Source organism: Chrysochloris asiatica, unplaced genomic scaffold (genome assembly GCF_000296735.1).
Source record: "Chrysochloris asiatica unplaced genomic scaffold, ChrAsi1.0 scaffold00174, whole genome shotgun sequence".
NCBI classification, from domain to species: domain Eukaryota; kingdom Metazoa; phylum Chordata; class Mammalia; order Afrosoricida; family Chrysochloridae; genus Chrysochloris; species Chrysochloris asiatica.
Window position 1 is genome coordinate 3,192,683 of NW_006408692.1, and position 25,755 is coordinate 3,218,437.

The 25,755-nt window shown below is 39.1% G+C and overlaps 1 protein-coding gene and 1 pseudogene across 1 annotated transcript in view; both read left to right on the forward strand.

Annotated features, from left to right (window-relative positions):
- The window catches only part of VEZT (vezatin, adherens junctions transmembrane protein), a 90,832-nt gene extending 65,338 nt beyond the window's left edge, over positions 1-25,494 (forward strand). Inside the window, exons 8-12 of the mRNA XM_006871796.1 lie at positions 3,460-3,791; positions 8,933-9,126; positions 15,056-15,156; positions 20,362-20,569; positions 24,491-25,494. Of these exons, the coding sequence (XP_006871858.1) occupies positions 3,460-3,791; positions 8,933-9,126; positions 15,056-15,156; positions 20,362-20,569; positions 24,491-25,002 (1,347 nt within the window). The 3' untranslated portion in view covers positions 25,003-25,494. The remainder of the gene's footprint in view (positions 1-3,459; positions 3,792-8,932; positions 9,127-15,055; positions 15,157-20,361; positions 20,570-24,490) is intronic.
- LOC102836893 lies at positions 16,487-17,358 on the forward strand (annotated as a pseudogene).
- Positions 25,495-25,755: the final 261 nt, after the last annotated feature.

A 25,755-nucleotide genomic window follows, 5' to 3' on the forward strand; every position in this document is an offset into this window, starting at 1 on the left:
TCCACGGGAGAAAGATGAGGCTTTCTGCTCCTGTAAAGATTTACAGCCTGTACAGGGTCGCTATGAGTCGGAAATGACTTCACAGCACATAACAACAACAACAATGGCTAGTGGTAGTGAACATTTCTTCATATGTTTGTTAGCTGCCTGGATCTCTTCCTTGGTGAAGTGTCTGATCATGTCCTGTGCTCATTTTTAAATTGGGTTATTTGTCTTTTTCTTACAGAGGTGTTGTAGTTTCCTATGTATTTTAGAAATGAGTCCCTTGTCTGATGTGTCATTGCAAAAGATTTGTTTCCCATTCTGTGTGTTCCCTTTTACTCTTTGGTGAAGTCTTTTGATGCACATAAGTTTAAAATTTTTAGTATGTCCCAATCATCTATTTTGTCTGCTTTTGTTTGTGTGGTTTTCAAAATGTTTAGTAGTCTGTATATTCCCTGAATTAGTGCCCTCACATTTGTCCCTATTTTTCCATTGATGGCCTTCATAATTCTGGGATTTACATTTAGGTCTTTAATCCATGTTGAGTTAGTTTTTGTATAAGGTGTGAGGTGAAGGTCTAGTTTCAATCTTTTGCATATCGCTTTCCAGTTCTGCCAGCACTGAATTATTCTTTTTAAATACAAATCAAAATAAGTCCTCCTCCTCCTCCTCCAGGTTGTCTCCTTTACTATCACCTTATACTTATTTTTCTCTCATAATCTTGAGTAACATGATATTACTACAAACTGCCAGCTGTTCCGTGGGGAAAAGATGAGGCTTTCTGCTCCCGTCAAGATTTACAGCCTCAGAAACCCTGTACAGGTCTGCTATGAGTCGGAACTGACTCCACAGCACATAACCGCCAACCACCAAACCTACTTATATATTTTTCTATCTCTCCAACTAAAATATAGATTTCAGGAGGGTAAAACTGTCATCTGTTTTGTTTGTTGTTATATGTCTTCAGCACTTTAGCACAGAGTCTGGCACGAAGTAGATAATCAATATTTGTTGAATAAACAAATGTATCCCTTCAATATCACTGAAATAACTGAAGGAAAATATTCAAGAGTGTATGGAAACATCTTTTTCTGCAGCCATCAATGACACATTTCTTTGGATTTATGTAGGCTCATCAGTGGTACCTCCGGAGTCCTGAAGTGGCATTGTAGGACTGGACTGCTAACCACAAGGTCAGCAGTTCAAGTCCACCAGCTGCTCCTCGGAAACCCTATATGGGGTTGCTGAGTCAGAACTCAGCACTTAACAACAACAATAGTCATACTAGTGTCTTCTACGTGTAAAATTATTTTATTAATGAAGGAAGGAGGATTCACATGTAGTAGATATGTACAGTTCTACTAACACTTCTCTCCTGGGGTAGAATTTTATTAAACTACATACTGGTATTGAAGGAAGCATTTCAAGTTGCACTGAAGGCACTGGCAAAAAACAAAACTCCAGGAATTGATGGAATACAAATTAAAATGTAGTAACAAACTGATACATTACTACAGGTGAACTCACTTTTCTATGCCAAGAAATTTGGAAAACAACTACCTAGCCAACTGACTGGAAAGATTTATACTGTGCCCATTCCAAAGAAAGGTGACCCAACAGAATGCAGAAATGCATTAATATCACACCCAAGTCAAATTTTGCTGACAGTAATTAAAAAACTGTTGCAGCAGAATCTTGACAGGGACCTGCTAGAAATTCAAGCCAGATTCAGAGGAGAATGTGGAATGAAGGATACCATAGCTGATGTCAGATGATATTGACTGAAATTAGAGAATACCAGAAAGATATTTGTTGTTTTGGTTAAGTGCCATAAGTCGGTTACAACCTGTGGTGCTGTAGGATAAGCACTAGACTGTTGAATGCAGGGTTGGTGGTTCAGACCTACCAGTTGCTCCATGGAAATCCTATACAGGGTCACTGTGAGTCAGAACCTGCTCTCTGACACTTATCAAAAACAACATAGTGTTTCCAAGAAGTTTCTGGTAGGTTTGAACCACCAACCTTGTGGTTAGCAGTCCCGTGCTTATCCTACAGTATCACAGCTGGACTCCAGATAGATTTCTACTTATGTTTATTTATCCTACAGTGCCACCCCAGGATTCCAGAAGATGTCTACTTGTGTTTTATTTGGCCTAGTCAATAAAACACAAGTAGACATCTTTCTGGTGTCCTGGGGTGGCACTGTAGGATAAAAAAAAATTACAAAGAATGAGAATTCCATAACACTTAATTGTGCTCATATGGAACGTGTACATAGAGCAAGAAGTAGCCATTCAAATAGAATGATAAAATGTTGAGTGGTTTAAAACAGGAAAGATGTACATCAGAGTTGTATCCTTTCACCATTCTTATTCAGTCTGTATGCTAAGCAAATAATCTGAGAAACTGGATTAAATGAAGAAGAAGGCATGTGGGAGAAAGGCTGGTCAACAATTTGCAATATGTAGATGACACAACTTTATTTGTTGGAAGCAAAAAGGACTTGATGAGAATCAAAGAATATAGCCTTCAGTACAGATTACAATTCAGTGTAATCACAAATTCCCACAAATGGACCAATAAACAACATCATAATAAACAGAGAAAAAATTAAAGTTGTAAAGGATTTCGTTTTACTTGGATCCACAATCAATGATCACGGAAGCAGCAGTTAAGACATGCTGCATTGGGCAAATCTGCTGTAAAAGATCTCTTTAAAGTGTTACAGAGCAAAAATGTCACTTTGAGGACTAAAGTGTACTCTGACCGAAGTCATGATATTTTCAGTTACCTCATATGCATGTAAAAGCTAGATAGTGAATAAGGAAGACAAGAGAAGAATTGATGCATTTGAATAATATTTTTAGAGAAGAATATTGAAAGTACCATGGACTGCCAGAAGAATAAACAAATCTGTTTTGGAAGAAGTACAGCCAGAATGTTCCTCTGCTGCAAGGATGGTGAGATTTTTGTCTCACATACTTTGGGTATGTTATCAGGAGGGACCAGTCCCTGGAAAAGGACATCATGCTTGGTAAAGTCGAGGATCAGTGAAAAAGAGGAAGACCCTCAATGAGAGTAATTGTCACAATAGCAGCAACATTGGGATCAAACATAACAATTGTGAAGATGGCACAGGACCAGGTAATATTTCATTCCTTTGTGCATACATAGGTCTCTTAGTCGGAACCACCTCGAGAGCCCCTAACAATAATATATTACCAATATATTGGGACCACCACTTCCCTCATTCCATTAATTCATAATTTGACATAATGTTCTTGGCTGGTGTTTTGGTATAACATTTTTGGCAAATCTTTAGCATTAGTACAAGCCCCGCTCTTTTAATTAGTTAGGATACAGTAAAAGATTTGAACCAGAAACTAAGATAAACACATTTTTAGTTTGTTTTGAATGTTGACCAATATATTTTGTTGATCTGGTCTCTTCTCCCACCCCTTGCTCTCTTTGTTAAAGGTTTTGTTCCAACTCTGGGTGGCGCAGAGTTCAGAGTTCTTCCGACGATTAGCACTGTTACTTTCTACAGCAAATTCACCTCCTGGACCCTTACTTACTCCAGCAGTTTTGCCTCATCGTATTTTATCTGATGTGACTCAAGGTCTACCTCGTGCTCACTCTGCCTGTTTGGAAGAGCTAAAGCGCAGCTATGAGTTCTATCGGTACTATGAGACTCAACACCAGTCTGTTCCCCAGCGCTTATCCAAAACCCAGCAGAAGTCAAGAGAACTGAATAACGTTCACACAGCAGTACGCAGCTTACAGCTCCATCTAAAAGCATTACTGAATGAGTAAGTTTAGAAGCCATATAAGGAAATGTCCCCATGGTTAGCAAGCTTCATTCTTATACCATTGTGGTTGTTGGCTTATGTCCTAGCCAGAAAGAAAAAAGCAAAATTGTGAAACATTCAACATGAAGGAAGGTTTATAGCCATGAATACAGCAATTATTTGGAAGTACTATAATTATGAAGTCCTGATGTGGTGCTGTAGGATAAGCACTGGGCTACTAACTGAAAGCTTAGCAGTTCAAGCCCACTAGCTACTATACAGGGTCACCTTGAGTCTGACTGACTAGGCACTTAACAACAACCACTGTAAGTATAGTATGTATAACGTTGTTGTTGTTAAGTGCTGTTGAGTTGGTTCCAACTCATAGCAACCCTTGTAAAGGGTTTCCAAGGAGCAGCTGATAAGCTTGAACCACCGACCTTGAGATTCAAACCAACCTTGCAGTCCAGCACATTAACCCATAGTGCCACACCAGAACTCCAGTATGTATAATAGAAGCCATTATGATTTAACTTTTCCTAGTTTCTACTTAGAAAGCTATTTAGAATCCCCAGGTGGTTAGTGTGGCTACCCCATTAAAATGTAGAGTTTAATTCAGTATATCTAGAGTGGAAATGCAGATTCTCAGCAGGGGGGGTAAACAAATTCAAAGCCCTGATTAAACTCTAAATCTTAAACAAAAACTATGCCTGAAGTCTCCTTTCAGCCAAACTGTGGTTTGGCTAAACTAGAAGCTTATGTCTGCCTTAAGCATTATGCTGTTTTAACAAATTATCTGTGTGGGATGAAATTGACCACAGTAGCATGAAAGGTTAGATGAGAAACTTGAGGGGGCAGGATGCTTATGTTATGGTACATACACACTGTTAGGAAGTCATTTTGAAAAGAATGCTGAGAATGGTTGCACAACTTAATATAATGAACATCACTGAATTATGAATGTAGAAATTGGGTCTATTTTACTGTGCATGTTTTCACCAAAAATTAAAATAATTTTTTTCAAAAAAGAATGAGCTTCTTTTAGCATCCTTAAAGTAGGTCTCTTAAATTGGAACCTTCTGTCTGAGAGAATCATCTGTCAGCATTAGAATAGTAAATTATAAGAGGTGTTATACATAATTGAACAGTGTATATTGCTATTTTTCCTCATAAATTGCAACAGATTTGGACATTTATCTGTAGCACAGGACAAACTCTGTGACCCTGATTAAATATTAAAATGTAGAGTCTTAGTTTATATTTGTTGATAATCTGCCCTAATTCTCAGTATATTATGTTTTACTCTGGTAGACCTTTATCTGTTGAAAATATTCTTTTCATAAATTTCCACATGAAGGATTTTTTATAAAGCAATTTTGAGTTTAAAACTGAATCATTTCTGGTGAGAGTTTTTGGTAACACACACTCACAGCGGTGGTGGTGGTGCTGCTCAGTCAGACCCGATTTATAGCGCTTCCAGGGCTGCAAATCTTTTGGGGAGCAAAAAGCCTTCCTTATCTTGTAGGGTGGAGAAAATGAGTGGTTAGCAGCTGGGAAGATAGATGTGAAGAATAGTTAGAAGAATTTAATGAGCTGATAATAATTGAACCTGGACACTGAACAAAAAGTGAGAGGGGAAGGGCAACACTCAATTTGTAAGATGGTAGGTCAAAAGGGCTTGCAGTTGCTATAAAATCAAAATGCTAGTTTGCTGGAGTAAAAAAAGGTATGATATGAAAGGATAGGGTATTAAGGTCAGAAAGGCATTTTTAAAAGTACATTTTTGTTGATCAGTTAAGATATAAGCCTGATATAAAGGTTAAGGCATACGGAAGATAAGAAACTATGAGGAAGGGACGTTCCAGTGGTCGATAGTTGCTGTTATAAGGAAGCAGGTGAAGGCTTACCTGACTGTTAGCCCAGTCGCCCGCAGGGAATATGGGAAATAAGATAATCTCCCTCCACTTGAGTATGTGCAAAGGTAGAATGATCATGAGATTCAGCAAGCTTTCAGTAGAAAGACTGTATTGAGCAAAGCCGAAGTGTCTATTTTGGGGCAATACTATCAGTACTATTCAAGGCAGTTTGGAGTGTATTAGGAATCATCGAAGACATCTCAGGGAAGGAAAAGCACTCCACTGGATGGATGTGAAAATGAAGAAAAGTGACTCTTTCTTTGGGCAGAGATTGTGTATTTTACATGAGAAGTATTTTTCATATTGAAATATTTGATATTTTTCAATATGAAAAATGAGGGAGCTTCAAAAAGTTTGTGGAAAAATGGAATTGAGAGATAATGGAATTTTTCCATGAACTTTGTGAAGCCCCCTCATAAGCTACTATGTGTCACTTTTCTAGTGTGGCACTGTGGGTTAGTGCACTAGACTGCAAAGTGGTTTGAACCCCAAGGCTAGTGGTTCAAGCTCAGCAGCTGCTCCTTGGAAACCCTATACAGGGTCGCTGTGGGTCAGAACTGACTCGGCAGCACGTAACAGCAGCAGCAGCAGCCACTTTTCTAAATATCCCATCTAGAGAATCTACCAGTCACAAACCATCAGATCACTTTTCAAAGCATTACCTAAACACTGTTTTATTTCATATATCAAAACCCTCTTTTCCTGTTTCACGCCTTCCTTTGCCCTGTCCCCTTTGTTGTTTCCACTCTCACTGTGTTAGTGCAGGATGGTATTGTCCCGTATCTGAATTAGTGCCTCAGGGCTCAACTATTCTCCCTACTAATCTAACTGAGGCATATATTTGCTTTCTTGGTCGAAAATTCACTAGTTTTGAAGTATAAAGGTAAATAAAAAATATTGCTACAAAATCATAGAAACCTGTATTAAACAAAAATATCAAAATACAACACTTAACAACAACAACATCCCAAACTCCTGTGTGGTGCTTTAAGATAAGCACTGGGCTTCAAAACACATATTGAGCAGGTTCAAACCTTCCAGCTGCTCCTTGGAAACCCTGTATATCAGAATCCATTTGATGGCACTTAATGTTGAGCATTTCAAAGGACTATGATTGAAAATGCCAACACTGCCATCCTCATTGTGTTACTCTGAAATGCTTTTTGAGTTTGGGAAATAAAAAAGTCTGACGGGAAGATCAGGGCTGAGGGTTCCCAATGAAATTCTCATAGGAGAGCCCTTGCTACCCTCAAAGAAAGGGCAAGTACATTAGCAGGGGAAAAAGTCCTCCCTGCAACCTTTGGTTGGACTTTTTTTTTTTTCTTTTTTAAGGGCATCCTAACAAGGAGCTTTGGTAGCATAGTGGTTATGAATCGGTCTGCGAACTCTAAGGTCAGCAGTTCGAAACTACCAGCTGTTCCGCTGGAGAAAGATGAGGCGTTCTGCTCCCGTAAAGATTTATAGCCTCGGAAACCCTGTACAGGGTCACTATGAGTCAGTTCTGACTCCACAGCACATAACCACCAACAACAACAAGACTAAAGGAGCTCTGGTAGCATAGTAGTTACGAATCAGGCTGCGAACCTTAAGGTCAGCAGTTTGAAACTACCAGCTATTCTGCAGGAGAAAGATGAGGCTTTCTGCTCCCGTCAAGATTTATAGCCTCGGAAACCCTGTACAAGGTCACTATGAGTTGGTTCCGACTCCATGGCACACCACCACCACCACCAATAAGACTAAGATAAATGTATTACTGAGAGATTTGTCGGCAGCCCTCCACTGATTACAGAGATATATTTAAACATGTTTTGTTTAGAATGAACCCATGCATGTATGAACTGGAACCGTAGTGGCAATATGTTTTGACTGATCCTCATATAACATAAGGGGACTTCAAAGCATTCACAGAAACATTCCATTATCTTTGAATCCCAACTTTCCATGGACTTTTTGAAGCCCCACCCTACTCACACGCCTAGCTTAGACTAAAGTCTATATTGAATGTTCTGTAGAAAGGGTTTGTTGTAACCTGACTAGAATCTGCTTTTCTAACCTTAACTCATCAACAGAAATAACCTTCTTTAAATGCCTTTCTGATCCTACTTTCTTATCCTTACATATCAGACCTTTCCTTATTCCAATATGATAGCATTTTTATTTTATCATAACTGTAAGTCCTTTAAGGAGTTCTGGTAGTGTAGTGGTTACGAATCGGGCTGCGAACCTTAAGGTCAGCAGTTCGAAACTACCAGCTGTTCTGTGGGAGAAAGATGAGGCTTTCTGCTCTCGTAAAGATTTACAGCCTCAGAAACTGTGTACAGGTTCGCTCTGAGTCCGGACCGACTCCACGGTACACAACCAGCACCATAAATCCTTTTCACCTATTTTCTTATCTTACAAAATTGACTGCTACCCTGGCCCTCTCATTTTTTGTCCAGTGTCCAGGCTCAAGCTTACCAACTGTAATCGTATCAGCTCATTAAATTCCTCTAACCACTCTTCACATCCACCTTCCTGATTACTCCTGTCCTTAAGAGCAGCCAAGCAGTATAAATACCTTTTCTAATGTTTCATCTAGAAAGTCCTTCCTCATCTTTTTAGAACATGCACACATTTTATCTGCTCTCCAAGGTTACCTTAAAAGTATCTCTTCTGTACCACTTCCCTGTCTGTACCCATCATTCATAGTAACTTCCCACCATCTGAATTCTCATATAGACTATATCTCTCTGGCATTACCCTTATGCGCCTAGATTCAACCCAGCTTCACAACTTACCAGCTGTGTAATGTCAGGGAAGTTTCTTAAACTCTAGACATGATTCTTCATCTGCAAAATGGAAATAAACTTTTAGTCATATTTGTGGTATTATATATCTTGTGTATGTTGCTGTTGTTAAGTGCTGTCGAATCAGTTCTGATCCATAGTGACCCTGTACAGGGTTTCCGAGGAGCAGCTTGTGAGCTTGAACCATTGACTTTGCAGTCCAGTACATTAGCCACAGCACCACACCAGGACTCTGGTCATCTTATGTATATAGATGTATAACTTCCCAGGCTAGGTTGTAAGTTGGTTGATAAGTAGTTTAATTTACCTTCTCAGCTCTAAAAATCCTACTGTGTGTGCAAGAAATATTTGTTGAGTAAATGTATGATGTTTCTTACAAGCTTATTTTTTAAACAAGCCTTGTTTAAAACTTTTCAGTTTGTATTTTAGAAGTCTGTTTTTGTTTTACTTCATTATGCAGGGTAATAATTCTTGAAGATGAACTTGAAAAGCTTGTTTGTACTAAAGAAACACAAGAACTAGTGTCAGAAACTTATCAAATCTTAGAACAGAAATTAAAGTTGATTCAGCCCCATGTACAAGCAAGTAACAATTGCTGGGAAGAGGCCATTTCTCAGGTGGACAAACTGCTCCGAAGAAATACAGATAAAAAAGGTACGAGTCAGTTCTTTGGCATACACTTCTTCACTTCTTAGTCATGCTCATTCCTGTCTTGTCCTGGTGTGATGCTGCAGGATAATGTGTTGGATTACAAAGTCAGTTTGAGCTGCAAGGTCAGCGGTTCAAACCCACAAACTGCTCTTAGGGTCACTCAGATCCAGAACTGAGTAGATGGCACTTAATAACAACAATAACAACAATAATTTAAAAGTTCAGTGAATCATATACCTTTAAAAATAAAAATAAGGATCTTAAATGAAAGGGTTGATTCTGATACTATCTTTCCATCCAGAAGCTCTTTTCCAGATAGAGTATTGTAAGAATGTATTGTTCAATAGTCTGCGGCCAGAAACAGTTTTTCTTTTAAGAGGAAGTGGCTACTTGTGTCATTCAGAAACATTATGCAAATGATATAATTATCATCACTGCATACTCATTATCAGACATGTTTTAAGTCTCATTCTCTGATGGTAATGTATCAGACTGCTTTCTGCTGATGGGTATACAGGAAGTCTTGAAATGTTTATCTAAACTGTTTTATTTGATCCAGATTTTGTACTAATTTTTAGATTATTAATTTCATTTTAAATGTTTGGCATATGAGTGTTTGTAATTGTGCTACAAACTAATACCTTGTTTATCCCTTGGATCTTTATAATATAATTAGTAGGCATATGCATAGAAATTGTATTGTTGCCAAAGAGATTAATGCTTTACTATCCTGTTAGTGGAGTCCTGGTGTGGTGCTGTGGGCTAATGTGTCACACTGTGAAGTTATTTGAACTGCAAGGTCAGTGGTTCAAGCTCACTAGCTTGTCCTTGGAAACCATATACAGGATCGCTATGGGTCAGAATCTACTCAACAGCACTTAACAACAACAACATCCTGTTAGTGGGGAGTCCTGGTGTGGTGCTGTGGGTTAATGCTCCAGACTGCAAAGCCATTTAAACTGCAAGGTCGGCATTCAAACTCACCAGCTGCTCCTTGGAAACCCTATACAGGGTATCTATGGGTCAGAGTCAACTCCACGGCACTTAACAGCAACAACCACAACATCCTGTTAGTGGAGTCTTGGTCTGGCGCTGTACAGATAAGCAGTGGTCTAACCACAAGTTGCTCCTTGGAAACCCTATACTGGGTCATTATGATGTTTAAATACTTACACATATTAAACTTACCTAGTGCTTTTGAATATATTATCTATAAATAGAAATACTCAGAAGATTTTTGAATGTTAAAACAATCCACCCCACCCAGCCCTCCTTCAACATACTCTGTTAAATATTAGTCTATTACTTACCTATTATTATTAACCATTATGCTAAAACTCTCTCAGCTATTGGGCAGGTGATATTTTTAATTATGCTGTTTATGTGGATTTTGCTTACAGGTGATAAATAATATAAATTAAGATAAAAGTACTCTACAAACTTAAAATATTCAGAGGCCATGGTTACATAATTTTAAAATAAAATGTTCATTTGAATTTTTTTTTAAAGAAGTGGATACTTTAATTAACCATGCTTTTTTTATGTTTAATATTGAAGTAATATCAAACTCAGAAGTTGCAAGCTTTGTTCAAAGTATCCTTCATCTAGATTCTCCAGTTGTTTTGAAACTACATTTGTCTTTTCTTCCTATGCTTATCTCATATAATATAACTTCAAAACATTCATAGAAAAATTCTGTTATCTTTTCATTCCAACTTTCCATGAACTTTTTGAAGCCCCACCCTACTCACACACCTCGCTTAGACTAAAGTCTATATTGAATGTTCTGTAGAAAGGGTTTGTTGTAACTTCTTTTGTTGTGTTTTGAACCATTTGAGAATAAATTGCAGACTTGAAGATTCATTACCACTAAATACTCATACTTTTGTTTGCAATTTTTAAGAAACTTGCATATCCTCTTCTCAGCATCTTGTCATCCTTTATTGGCTGGATGACACCTTCCCAGATCCACTTCTTCTCCTAGCATCCTGCGAACTCATACCAGGTCCTTCAGCCCAGAATTCCAAAGCAGTTGAGAATTTCTCCCCAGCCCTGCTATCATCCTGACTCATGCTGGCCAGGAGTTCCCACCCCGACACTGACAACTCTTTTTTTTTTTTTTCAGTCCCCAACTTTTCTTCTATGTAATACATTACTTGACTTCATGGCTTGAAAGTTAGAGCTTTATACCTACTATTATTTATGTAGGAATTCCCTGAAGAAGTTTCTGTAGAAATTTCATGCTGAATTTTCACTCCTACTACATGGAGCCCTGGTGTGATGCTGTGGGTTAATATGCCAGACTGCAAAGCTATTTGAACTGCAAGGTCGGTGGTTCAAGCTCACCAGTCGCTCCTCAGAAACCCTATACAGGGTCGCTATGGGTCAGAACCAGACTCGAGGGCACTTAACAACACAAACACAAACCACTTGCTTTCCTACCCTCTCACTTTGCAATAAGTGCTCATTAAGTGGTCTCTTTTAGGTGGTCTTTTGCACCAAAAAGGGATGTTGCCGTGAATAACAAGATCTTTCTTCTAGCAGACAAAAGACTTTAGCTCTGTAAAGAATGGGATAAATTAATTTTCTTCTGCATAAGACACTTGATATTTAATAGTTCATTGAGGAGGGAGGGGAAACTTTTGAAATCAATTTCATTTTAGTCCTAATTAAAATGAAGGGAATATAGATTAACAATTCAAAAACGGAACTTGTTAATTAAAATTAACTACAAGTACACAACTTGTTATACACTCTGAGAGTCATTTCCCTCTTGCTTGATTATTATGATGAAAAGTTATTTACTAGGATGAAATGAAGGCAACCATATCAGAGAGAAAATGTTGGCTGCAGAGTGTTTGTTTCCCTTCTATGAGGATTCCTTAGAGAACAGATTTTACAGTTGATTCCATCGCCACAAGAAAGCGCAAGGAGCTAGTCCTCTCCACAGGGAAGCTGTTTGCCCTTGTGGCCACCACAGGTTTTAGGCTGTGATTATGGTGTTTATTAAGGAAGTGAATAGGGTACAATTTAGCATCAGAAACAACTTAGAATGCAGTAGTCCTGCAATCAGGAATGCCTCTTTGCCATATTGCAGACACGCTTCACTCTTCAGCCTTTCAGACTTGTGGCCCCTCGGCCTCTGCCCTGCTCAGGCAACTGTTATAAAGCTCCTTTAGCCAGTCCGTAAATGCCCAAAGGGTACATTCTGCAAGCCAGCTTCTTGCCCATGGACACTCAGCTTTACTCTGTCCTTGAGCAGGAAAACCCATAGCTACTCTGCTCTCCTGCTACCGCTTTCCCAGGTAGGCATCTCACATTCCACTTATAGCTGGTCTATCTTGATGGTCTTGGGATTTTCTGCCACTCTGACTTCTTGCTAAGCATTCCCACCAGCACCTAAACTGCATTGACCCCCTCCAGCCAAGATTGAATCAACCATGCTGTTTTCACACTTCTTTAATATTTATTTCATGATGAGTTAATGCCTTTTATCTTTGAAATTATAAAGGCACAAAAGGGTAGGTGTCCCAGCCACCCAATCTCCTTTTCTAGAGATAACTTCTGTGATTACTTTCTTGAATATCCTTTTAGATGTATTTTATTCATATATTAATATAAACAAATACTAGATTTTTCTTTTATATCAAATATTATATAAACTGTGATATATCTTGATTTTTTAAGTTGACAGTGCATTCAGCTACACTGTGATCTTTGTATGGACTTTATTAAACCAGACTGCTTAAGGAACTTTTAGTATGTTTTAAGAATTATGTGTAATTTAGCCTTTTCATATGTTTTAGAGTTGCATGTAATTCCTTTCCTAAGAACTGTCTATTACTATGTTTTCTCTATTTTTTCTTTGGCTGTTCTTTTTCCTGTTGATTTATAGAAACTTTTATATGGTAGGAATATTGACCTGTAATATAAACAAGGAAGGAGCTCTAAGAGTATGCGGGGGAAGATAAAGTCCCCACTGAATAGTTTTCATCTTGTCTAGATGGGGCTGATAAAAAGAGATGGGGATACGGTTCTTATGATTCAATAGTGAGTAATTGTTAGCATGACTAATTGTGACTGTCACAATTGTAAAGGTAGAAGTTTTGTAACAAAAATGGGGGAGTAGTTAATCTTACAGTCCAGAAACAGAGGACCCTAGTACCATCAAGGGAGAAAAGCACAAGCGGAATGCAGGACCCTATCCAGAGAAGCAGAGATACCAGAGAGGGAGGCAGAGATGGGGACATGGAGAAAGGGAGCAGCTGAGGACTCTAGATTCATGGAAAGAGAGGGATTGAGAGCTGGCAGCCAGGAGGCAGACTCGCAGAATATGCCCTTTGGTAGTTTAAATTATTATATATATGCCTGAGTGTTTAAAGAAAAAAGAAAAAAAAAGAGCTAAAGTGAATAGAGAGAAATGCTGTAAACTGATGGTTCATGGAAGGATTATAACCATTGTAATGAAACAAGGTGTATGATTTGTTGAATGTAAAACTGATGATCTGCTCTGTAAACATTCACTCAAATCACACTGAAAACTTTTTTAAAAAAAGAAAGGAGCTCTGGTAGCGTAGTGGTTATGAGTCGGGCTGCTAATCTCAAGGTCAGCAGTTTGAAACTGCCAGCTGTTCCACAGGAGAAAGATGAGACTTTCTGCTCCTATAAAGATTTACAGTCTAGGAAACCCTGTACTGGGTCACTGTGAGTCGGAACCGACTCCTCAACACATAAACAACAAACACCACAAATGTAAGAAGGTGCTTTGATTACACTTTGGCAAAGCGCTTGACTGCTAACCAAAAAGTGTGGTGGTTCAAATCCACCAACTGCTCTGCAGGAGAAAGATATGGTAGTCTGCTTCCTTAAAGATTTGTCACATGAAAGCTTTATGGATCAATTCTACTCTGTCCTCTAGGGTTACTATTTGGTTTGGGAATACAAGATGCAGTATTATTTCCTGATTTGTAGTGTATATTATCACTTTATTTATGGTCAGTTTTATATCTTCTTGTATGTTTTTTGTATTTTTATGTTATCATTTAAAACTTTCCTTATTTCAAAATTAATTTTTAAATTCTTCTTGGATTTCACCTAATATTTTATGGTTTTGTATTTTTACAATTTTATCTTAGATTCCCCTGGAAATTATTCTGATATTAAATATAAAACATGGCTCTAGTTCATGTTTTTTCAAGTTTGATTTCTAGTTTGTGCTTATTTTCTATATTCAATCATTTGTCTATTCCTGTACTGTAGTTTTAATTATTTTGTTTTTATAATATGAAACATGGCTCTAGTTCATGTTTTTTCAAGTTTGATTTCTAGTTTGTGCTTATTTTCTATATTCAATCATTTGTCTATTCCTGTACTGTAGTTTTAATTATTTTGTTTTTATAATATGTTTTAATAGCTTATTGGGCTAGTCTTTTTCCTTTTTCCTTGTCCCTTTCCCCTACAAAGTTGATGTTTTTGTCAGGGTCATTTTCTTTATAATTTATTGATTAAAATGAGTGTTGACATTTCTATGATAATGAAGCTTCTTTTCTGAGATGATAGTATGCCTATCCATGTGTCTGAGTTTCCTGTGTGTTCCCAGAAGGTTTAAAATTCTCTTCAGATACATCTTACACATTTTTTACTAAAGTTATTCCTAGTTACCTTTTTTGTTAACAATTGTAAATGAGATTAGTTTTTTTCATTATCATTTAACTAGATCCCCTCCTTCCAGATTTCAACATGAAGTGAAGAAAAACATGTAGATCCACTGATGTTGCTATACTAACTTTGACATCCTTTGATTTCTTAGGAATTAAAGTTGTAATTCAAAACATCTGTTCTATAAGATTGCAAAATAGTAATACCAAGAATCTTTGTACTAGACCTATACTTGTTTCTTATCTTTAATCCCACTCCCTTATCTTTTTTTAAGGCAAGTCTGAAATTATTTGTGAAAACCCACATTGTACAGCAGTACCTGTGATGCAGACTACTCTACACATTGCAGACAAAGATCCAGTTCCTGAGGAGCAGGTAAGGGTGAAATCGTTTTTAATCCTAAAAAGAGTTCTACATAAGAAGCTTGAATTTGTCAATATATTTCTGACAAGTCCAAAATTGCAACATAGTATGGCACTTAACAACAATAACTTATTTACTAAATCGTGTCGTTAGTTTTTAGTAACTTGAATTTGAATCCATAGACTCCAACAGCATCATCATTCTGTTATTTATGTTTGACTGTCCATTCTTTGAAAGTGATTAAATGTTGTTGTTAACTGTCGTCGAGTTGGTTCCAACTCATAGCAACCCTGTATAGGGTTTCCAAGGAGTGGCTGATGAGCTTGAACCGCCGACCTTACAGTTCAAACCGACCTTGCAGTCCAGCACATTAACCCACATGGTTTCATAAATGATCTTGTCAAATATGTTCTGACAAGTTCCAAAACTGTAGCACAGTGACACTTAACAACAACAACCACATATTTACTATATTATGTCATTAGTTGTTTTTTTGTTTTTAATGTTTTATTGTGAATTATGTGATAGTTTACATGGGAGAACATCAGTCTTACATTCATTCTATCTTACATTCATTCTATCGTATATCGTCTCATTGCCATGGTTACAATCCCCTCCATGCAATCCTTCCCCCGTACCCCCCAGGTCTTCAGCACACAGTCGCTCTCCCTCTCTGGATCTAAAGTCTCCAGCTGCTCCATCGCTCCATGTCATCATCTCTGCCTCCATTTCAGGCATCACTGCTTCTCTGGATAGGGTCCCGCTCTCTGCTCTTCTCCCTTGATGGTCCTAGGGACCTACACTCCTAGACTGAAAAGTTAATCACTCCCCTCCTTGCTATAAAACGTCTACCTTTACATTTCTAACCCTCACAATCAGTCCTGATAACAATTATTCTGTGTCAATAGTTATTAGTACCTTCAATTTGAATCCATGGAATCTAACAGTATGCCATTTTATTGTTTATATCTAACCATTCTTTAAAAGTGATAAAATCTATGAGGTAAAAATCAGTACATTGCAAAGGTTCCTTCTGAGATGTTACATCATGATCTGACTAGTAGTTCAAACTCACTGCCATCCAGTCGATTCTGACTCAATATAGGGCATAGGATTGCTGAAGCTGTAAATCTTTATGGGAGCGGAAAGCCTCATCTTTCTCCCGTGGAACAGCTGGTAATTTCGAACTGCCGACTTTGAGGCTAACAGCCCGATTCGTAACCACTACGCTACCAGAGCTCCTACAGAATAATTTAGGGGGCCAAAAATAGCATGCTTGAGCATTACCACCACCTCTGAGCCAGTCCCGAGCTACCTGAGCCACCCAAGTACCACTAGCCACATGAAGCATCCACAGCCTGGCAGCATGTCTCAGGGTTTGTCAGAGGCCCTGAAGGAGGCCACCAAGGAGGTGCACACCCAGGCAGAGAATGTAGAGTTCATGAAGAACTTTCAGAAGGGCCAGGTGATGTGAGATGGCTTTAAGCTGGTCATGGGTTCCCTGTACCATATCTACATGGCCCTAAAAGAGGAGATGGAGCGGAACAAGGAGAACCCCATCTACACACCCTCACCTTCCTGGAGGAGCTGCACCACAGGGCTGTCCTGGAGCAGGACATGGCCTTCTGGTGTGGGCCCTACTGGCAGGAGACCATCCCCTACACAGCAACCACTCGGAGCTACATGAGGTGGCTCCACACTGTGGGCCGCACAGAGCCCAAGCTCCTAGTGGTGCACACTTACACCCGCTACCTTGGTGACTTGTCTGGAGGCCAGGTACTCAAGCAGATTGCCCAGAAGGCCTTAGAGCTGCCTAGCTCCAGTGAGGGCCTGGCCTTCTTCACCTTCCCAAACATTGCCAGTACCACCAAGTTTAAGCAGCTCTGCCACACCCACATGAACTCACTGGAGATGACCCCCAAGGTTAGGTGGAGGGTCGTTGAAGAGGCCAAGACTGCCTTCCTGCTCAACATTCAGCTGTTTGAGGAGCTGCAATTGCTGCTGACCCAGGACACTGAGGGCTGGGACCAGAGTCCCTCTGCCGCACCAGGGCTCTGCAGGAGAGAAGACAGCAAGGTGCAAGGGTCCATTCCCACCCAGATGCCCAGCGGGAAGCCTAAGCAGAACATCCTTTCCCAGGGTCCACTTGTCCGATGGCTCCTGACTTTCAGCTTTCTGGTCATCACGGTGGCTGTGAGGCTGTATGCCATGTGACTGCAGATAAACCATCTCCTGGGACTTTGAACTCTGTTCTGAGGAGGACCGCCTATCACCTGGCTGGCCTCTCTACCCTGGGTGTGGGGGCTACTCTGGGGCCCCTGCCCTCCCCCCTGGGGCCCTCTCTGAGGCATCTTCTTCACCCACAAGCACATCCAGCTGGTGATCAGGACCTCCAGAGTGGGCGGGCCCACATCCCTGTCCCTCCAGCAGAGCCGGGACATGCCATGTCCTGACCCTCCAAACGCTGACACGGCCATAATCGCTTTCCCTTTAGGCCATGTTGATTTTTATATAAACATGTGAAGATGTTTTGTCTTGTCTTTCTGTCTTGTTTTGGTTGGAACCACTTTTTGTTCCCGGCTCTCCGCCTCAACTGCAGTATTTCTTTGTGGTCTGTTTTTATAACACAGGTGGGAGTACTTGGTGGGCTGAGTGGGAAGGGAGGGAGGTGTTTAACAGCACTGACCTTGGTCTCTAACTTGTATGTGTATCAATAAACCACATTGCCTCCTTATAAAAAACCAAACAAACAAACAAAAAACCGTGTTTGAACCATGTGGAGATAGCAGAAAAAATCACTCTTCAAAAGAACTGTTCCCAGGTCCCCTTAATGCAAACACCCTTCCAAGACTAAGATTCAATGGAAATACGTGCCCTGATTGGTGACCACACGCATCGCCGATAGGGGGAAGTGGGGTAAAAGCAACAATGAAGCGACAAGCTAAGCCCTACAATGTTCGGTGGACCCAGATGGGGACCTGGTTGGCCAGCAGTGTGGGGAGACCTGGGGACTCTTGGGCCCAGAGTCAGCGGTGTGGCCACAGAGGACTAGAGTGGCGAGTGAAGCTACCAGCTGATAGGAAGAGAGGGCATATGCATAAGAACACCCACACTTGCAGATGGTACCCACATGACCTGGCCCCTATGACTGGATGATCAGAATTCAACCAGGAGAAGAAAGAAGAGGAAAAAAAAAAAAAAAGAGTGATCTGATACAATTTAATGAACTTGGCCTACACCTATGGATGCAGTAACCCAAAAGAGGGAACAAATCCTTACAGCAAGAAACATTCCCACCCCCTCCACACACACAGTAGACAGAGATGGGCATCTTGGACATTGGATACCCAAATGGGGAGGTGGGGGGGACTACAAAGGCAAGAAGTGACTGGCTTATAAGCTTTCAAGAGGGAACCTAGAGCTAGGGGGCATGGAGGAAGGCAGAATCTCCAGTGAATATTATCCAATCTGTCTAGGCCGAGCTGATGAAATGAAATGCAGAAGGGTCACTTGTGATACAATAGTGAATGATTGTTATCAGGACTGATTGTGAGGGTTGGAAATATAAAGATAGATGTTTTGTAGCAAGGAAGGGAGTGATTAACTCTCCATTCTAGGAGCAGAGGTCTCTAGGACCATCAATGGAGAAGAGCTGATAGCGGGACCCTACCCAGAGAAGCAGTGAGGCCCGAGATAGAGGCAGAGACGATGATGTGGAGTGATGAAGCGGCTGGGGACTTTGGATCCAGAGAGGGAGAGGGACTGTGTGCTGAAGACTGGGGATGGGGGATGGGGTGTAGGGGGCGGGTTTATAGGGTATACCCTTTGGTCGGTTGATGATGCATGGAGGGGATTGGAACCATGGCAATGAAACAATGTACGGTGGAATGAATGTAAAACTAAAGTTCTCTCATGTAAACTATCAGATAATTCACAATAAAACATGAAAAAATAAAATAAAAATTTTTTAAAAAATGACTAGAATATAACTTAGGGGAAATATTATAAAAGATAATTTAAATAAAGTAAAAAGATTCCAGACAAAAAAAAAAAAGAACTGTTCCACTGGACACATAACACCTAATCACTAAGTGCAGACTTTGCTGCTTTCTCCATTAGTGTGAATAGTACAAACTGCCCTTAGTGCCTCTACCTTTGGAACCTTGATCTGCCACCATTCTAGGCTCGATGGATTCCTCAAGGCACTTCCTTCTTCCTCACAAGCTTCTGAATCATGTCTAATGCCGGTATATCTAATGCCAGTATAGCTGATTCACTTACCTGAATCATAACTGCACAGAAGCTGCCTGGATAAGCAAGTTTACCCAGTCTTATACATACAGAGAACCATAAGATGAGGTATATCCCAAGCCTGAGAAGTCAGAAAGAACTACCACAGAAGGTTAAGTTCCCTGACCATATTACCAGACTACCAGCCATTCTAATTTCGATTGGCTTTGACATAGCTAAAGACTTTAAACTTGACTAGATCTATAGTATGATATAAAAGTAGGAAAATGGATGTTAAACTTTCTTATTTATACTTTTGTTAATATCTACTGTTGTTTTTTGTTTTTTAAAGAATTGAATATATCTGCAGCTATATATGTTCCCTTCTTTTACCCAACTGTGCTTTATTTAAATCCCAGTGCCAAGAGCAAGTCCTCAATTTTAATCTCAGAGATGGGTTCGTCCTAGTAAATGAATATTGTTGTTATTAATTGCCATTGAGTTGGTTCTGACCCATCACGACTCTGTATAGGGTTTCCAAGGATTGGCTGGTAAGCTTGAATCGCCAATTTTGCAGTTCAAACCGACACTGCAGTCCAGCACATTCATTCACAGCACCACACTAGGACTCCAAGTAAATGAATGCTACTGTAAAATTATTAAGAATGCTCCTCAGTAGTGAAAATAGTGAGAATTCATTTCTCCGACTTTGGACATGTCAGGAAGGATCAGTCCCTGGTGAAGGGCATCGTGCTTGTAAAGTGGAAGGTCAATGAAAAACAGGAAGACCCCCAACGAGATGGACTGACACAGTGGCTGTTCACAGTGTGCTCAGACATCATTGCGAGGGTGCTGCAGTACCAAGCAGTTTTCACTCTGTTGTGCATGAGGTCTATGAGTTGGAACTGACTCAATGGCACCTAATGCCACTGACAACGTAGAATTGTCTACTTGAAGTTAAATGTTTTTTCTTTTATTTATTTTCAGGAATTAGAAGCTTATGTAGATGATATCGCTATGGACAGTGATTTCAGAATGGATGATTTTTATTATTTGTCTCAAGAAGACAGAGAGAGACAGAAGCGTGAGCATGAGGAGTCTAAGAGAGTCCTCCAGGAACTGAAAGCTGTGCTGGGATTCAAAGCATCAGAAGCAGAGAGGCAAAAGTGGAAGCAACTTCTGTTTAGTGATCATGGTATGCATTGACTTCAGAATGAAATGTTCTTCAATTGGGCTAGTTGGTTTTCTTGAACCATGGATCTTATTTTAGCTGTAGAATTCTTATAGCACTTTTCCCTTAGATGGAAAATCAATTTCAGCAGTGAAAAAGTAGGTATAAAATCACAATGGAAATCTGAAATCTCATTTTTTCATAGTTATGTCATTTTTTGCTATATTTGTTTTGGAATGGGCAGTAAGTTGAATGATTTTGAGAATTTGAAATGAAAATACTATTTCAAATGTAGTGAATTTGAAATTCTAAACTCTGTTCTCCTTATGTTAACATTGGTATAAAGACCTAAATGAAACTGGAATTAATAGCCGTATGTTTACATTGAAAAAAAAATGAAGATCTGGGTCATTTAACCACATCATTACATGATTTGAGTACCTTAGTAGTTAGGGAGTGAAGGGGCGTCTATGTACTCTATCTCTGAATTTGGATTTAGGCAAGGCTGGATATTTCATTTTAGGCTCATGTTCCTTATCCTTTTTTCTTTTATTAAACTTCATGCGGGGTGGAAGGGAATACATGCAAGGAAGCTTGCTTGATACATGACAATATTAACTTAGCATATTCCTAGCTAAGCAATTAATTCCTGTGGAGTTCTAATGTGGTAAAGTAGATTTCTTCATGTAGAGTGTCTACATGGAGCCTCAATATCTTAGTGTCCCTTTTTTCTCTATAGGTAATGTAGTGTCTACATTACCTATAGAAAGTTCAGAACTTTTCTTTTCTTCAGAACTTGTTTTCTTCCCTGTCTTCTCATTGACCCCCTTTTAACCTAGGTCCTTATTAAATCATATTTATAATTTATAATACTCTCTTAGCTGACTTCCATTTGAGTTCTCTCTTAAAAGTCTACAGTTTCTTAGTGCATTAAATCTAAATCCATTCCCTGGTTGCAAGTTTCATATTTGTCCATTATATCCAATTATATTTCCCACTATTGCTGTTACAGATATCTTCTACTTATATTATCTAATTCTAATGTGGTTCCCCAAACTTGCTAATTTTAGTTATGGTAACAACAACAACAACAACAAAATTCATGCTATTCCCTTATTGAAAATCTGTCTTTTCCCCAAGCTCTCCTTTATATTACTCTCTCCTCCATGAAACTTCTGACTTCCCGAGTTCTGCCACCTATTCTACCACTACAGACTGTACCAGATTGGCACTGTAGTGCAAAGAACAATAAGGATATTTCAGAAAAGGGGAATAATTAAGAATTTCCCGGGAGTATCAAAGAAGATATATTGAATTCTTGCAACCTACTCATCATATATTGTTGTTGTTGTTGTTAAGTGCTTTCGAGTCTGTTCCGACTCATAGCAACCCTGTATAAGGTTTCCAAGGACTGGCTTGTGAGCTTGAGCCACTGACCATGTGGTTCAAGCTGACTTTGCAGTCCAGCACATTAACCCACAGCGCCACACCAGGACTCCATATATTGGACCCACATAAATCAGATGTTACTGGTTTTACATTTTGAGCACTATTTTTTTCTATGTGTTCAGTGTTTTGTCTCTCTAAATTACAGTTTTCAGAAGTAAGGACTCTATTATCTCCCACCACATTCACTCAGCATATTTTTCATTCAACAAGCAGTTATTGAATGTCCTGGTAGCTAACCACTAGGTCAGCAGTTAGAATATACCAGCCACTGTAGAGAAGAAAAGGAGCTCTGGTAGCGTAGTAGTTATGAATCGGCCTGTGAACCACAAGGTCAGCAGTTCGAAACTACCAGCTGTTCCGCGGGAGAAAGATGAGGCTTTGTGCTCCCGTAAAGATTTACAGCCTCGGAAACCCTGTACAGGGTCGCTATGAGTCAGAACCGACTCCACGGCACATAACAACAACAACAACATGGATTACTGAGGTATTTGAAATCATCTACGATATACTCTAGGAGCTCTGGTAGCGTAGTGGTTACAAATTGGGCTGCGAACCTTAAGGTCAGCGGTTGGAAACTACCAGCCGCTCCGCGGGAGAAAGATGAGGCTTTCTGCTCCCGTAAAGATTTACAGCCTCAGAAACCCTGTACAGGGTCGCTATGAGTCGGAACCGACTCCACGGCACATAACAACAACAATACAGAAGAAAGATTTACATCCTCAGAAAACTTTAATATAGAGTCGCTATGAGTCAGAACTGACTTGCTGGCACACCACCACTATATTCTAGGAACTGTTTACTGCTGTATCCCTAATGCAGTGATAGAGACCGAAAATCATTCTAGCACAGTGTTACCACACTTGTCAGTTGGTCTTCCCATTAAACAGATAATATACTCCAATATCATTAACGAGTATAGTATAAATGAACTTTTACTGTATGTTGCATTCTTTAAAGACTTGCAGATTTTTAGACTAACATACATGAAGGCTGAAAATAGCAATGTATATAAACTTGTATCCTTTTGATTTAATATTTTCTTCATATCCCTTTAAAATTATCCTATTGACATTATGGGAAAAGATATAGCCATGAGGGGAAAAATGTCTTTTTTTAGGTCTATGCTTTTGATGCCATTTACATTTGAAAGGGCAATAATGCTGACTTGCTTCATTTGTGAAAATAAGTAAAAAGCTGCTGATACCATAAAATGCTTTTCCCATGAAAAATGTCAGTCCATCTTCCAGAGTTGTTTTCATCTCTGCCTACAGGGGTAAAGTCCGAATGGAATTAGAGAGGGAAATTCGACACTGGAACCTGCTGTTGCCATTGTTTTCTGTTGTTGCTGCTTCTCTAGTGAAGTTACTGCAGCTTAGGGATCTGTTTCTTGGAAATGGACATGTTTTTAAAAACGTCTTTAAAATAAGCACCAGATCTTCAAGAAAGCACTTTTTTTCCTTCCGTCATGCTTCATAATATATTGTATTGTACTAACCCCTCATACTGGGAGCAAGCAAGCCACTGCCTACTAACATCAAGAGGGCTAACTAAGCCTTCATTTGCCTTGCAAGGACAACATCTGCTGCACGGATATATATTATATTTCTATATTATGCTTTGTATAGTAGCTGATATGGAATGCAGATTTTATTTCTTTGTACTTTTCTGTAGCATTATAAAACATGTAGACATTACAACTTTATTTTTCATCAAGGTCTTGTTAGGTGATTAGTAAATAAGTTGAATTGCAAATGCATTTTTTTCCATGCTGTTTTAACTTGTAAATATCTGGATGATTATTATCTGGGTTACTTTGGGTCTTTTATCTGACACAGCATCAGTGAAAACCATGCCACTTATTCTTTAGTATAATGGCTCTCCAACTTTAGTGTGCATCAGAATCACCTGGAGAACTTGTAAAATGCAGCTGATCTGACCCCACAGTTTCAAACTCAGTAGGTCTGGAATGGGCACTGAGGGGACCTAGTGATGCTATGGGTTAGATGTTAGGTAGCTAACCGCAAGCAAGGTCAATAGTTCAAAACTACCAGCCACTCTGGGAGAAAGATGAGACTGTCTGTGCCCATAAAGATTTATAGTTTCCGAAACCCTATATAGGATGCCTGTGAGTCAGAATTGACTCAGTGGCAGTGGATTTGAGTGTTTTTCAGGGGGGATGGGGTGGGCCCTGAAAATTTGAAACTCTAGACTTTGAAAACTACTTTAATTTTTAAATAGATAATATGTGAGGTGTTTTAAAAATCCTCAATAAATATTTCATATCTTAGGTATATTCTCTTATAAAGTTTATTGGGCTTATAATTATACATCGCTTTTACCTGAAAGTTTTATTTAGATTTTATTTATCATTATTTTTAAGAACAATACCACTGAAAATTTAAATTACAAGTTTAAATCATTGCTGAGTCCTTAGTTATTATTTTTTCTTTCTGTTTTTTGTTTTTTGTTTTTTTGTTGTTTTTTTTTCCTTTGAAGCTGTGTTGAAATCCTTGTCTCCTGTAGACCCAGTGGAAGCTATAAGTAATTCAGAATCATCTCTGAATTCAGATATGGGAAAAGCTGGTAAAAATGATACTGAAGAGGAAAATAGTCAACCCTCCACAGCTGACAGTGAAATAAATAAGTATTTATGTGAACACCCACTAGAGAGTAAAAATAAAGACAATTCTGCAAATGAAGTTTTCCTCCAAGCAGCTGAAGGCAGTGTGTGTTACCAATGTGAGAGTGAAGATGGATCTCAGCAGGCAGTTGTAGGTGACCTGGCCACTGCCCAGCCAAGCCCCAGGGACTCTGTACAGCCCTCCATTAAGCAGAGGCTAGCACGTCTGCAGTTGTCTCCTGATTTGACCTTCACTTCCGGCCTTGCTGCGGAAGTGGCTGCTAGATCTTTCTCCTTTACCACCATGCAGGAGCAGACTTTTGGTGATGAAGAGGAGGAAGAAGAGCAAACAACACATGGAAATAAAAATGGAATAGAAGAAAAATAACAGCCAAGGTTCACATGAAGGATTTTTTATTCCTCTGTTTATGAAAGTGTTTTAGCTTCAACACTAGATATTTTGCTAGAAAGGGAAAATGAGTGTAAGTTTACATATATATCTAAGACACAAATTTACAAGAAGAACCCTGGTTTGAACAATTGCTCTGAAAATAGTAGTTACCTGTAAATGGCAAAACTTTTAGGAAAGTAAGAGAAAGGTAAGGGCTCTCTTGGAGAAACTGCTGTTTTATTTGTGGTTCAACTGATCTATCTTGGAATTCTTAAAGTACTTTATATAAGAAATTTCTTGCCTAAATTTGCTAGCATAAGGTGACTGGGATAAGAACATTAACATTTGGTATGACTCCTTTCTACTGTATTCTTGCAGTTAATAACTGCAGCTAGTATGTTGACAACAAGTTGTTTGTATTTTCCTTGTTTATACCAGTCATAAAACAAAGATACAGGCTCTGAATAAAAAATCATTTAATTCATACAATTGGTGTGTGCTGGGGTTTGGAACTAAAACGTAGCTTCAAAAGTACATGACATGCTTATGTTTCCTTTTGTATATGTCTATTTAGTGGGTAATTTGAAGATGTCCATATGATTTTTAAAAGAAAAAAAAAACTTGTACCATTTTAAGAATAACCATTTTCCATTTGTGAGTGTGTTTGTCATGTCTTCTGTTCTTGTTGCAACTAAAAGAGATGATGTCAAAGAGGGATCCTTATGGTTCAGTGCCTCACCCTCAACTTTA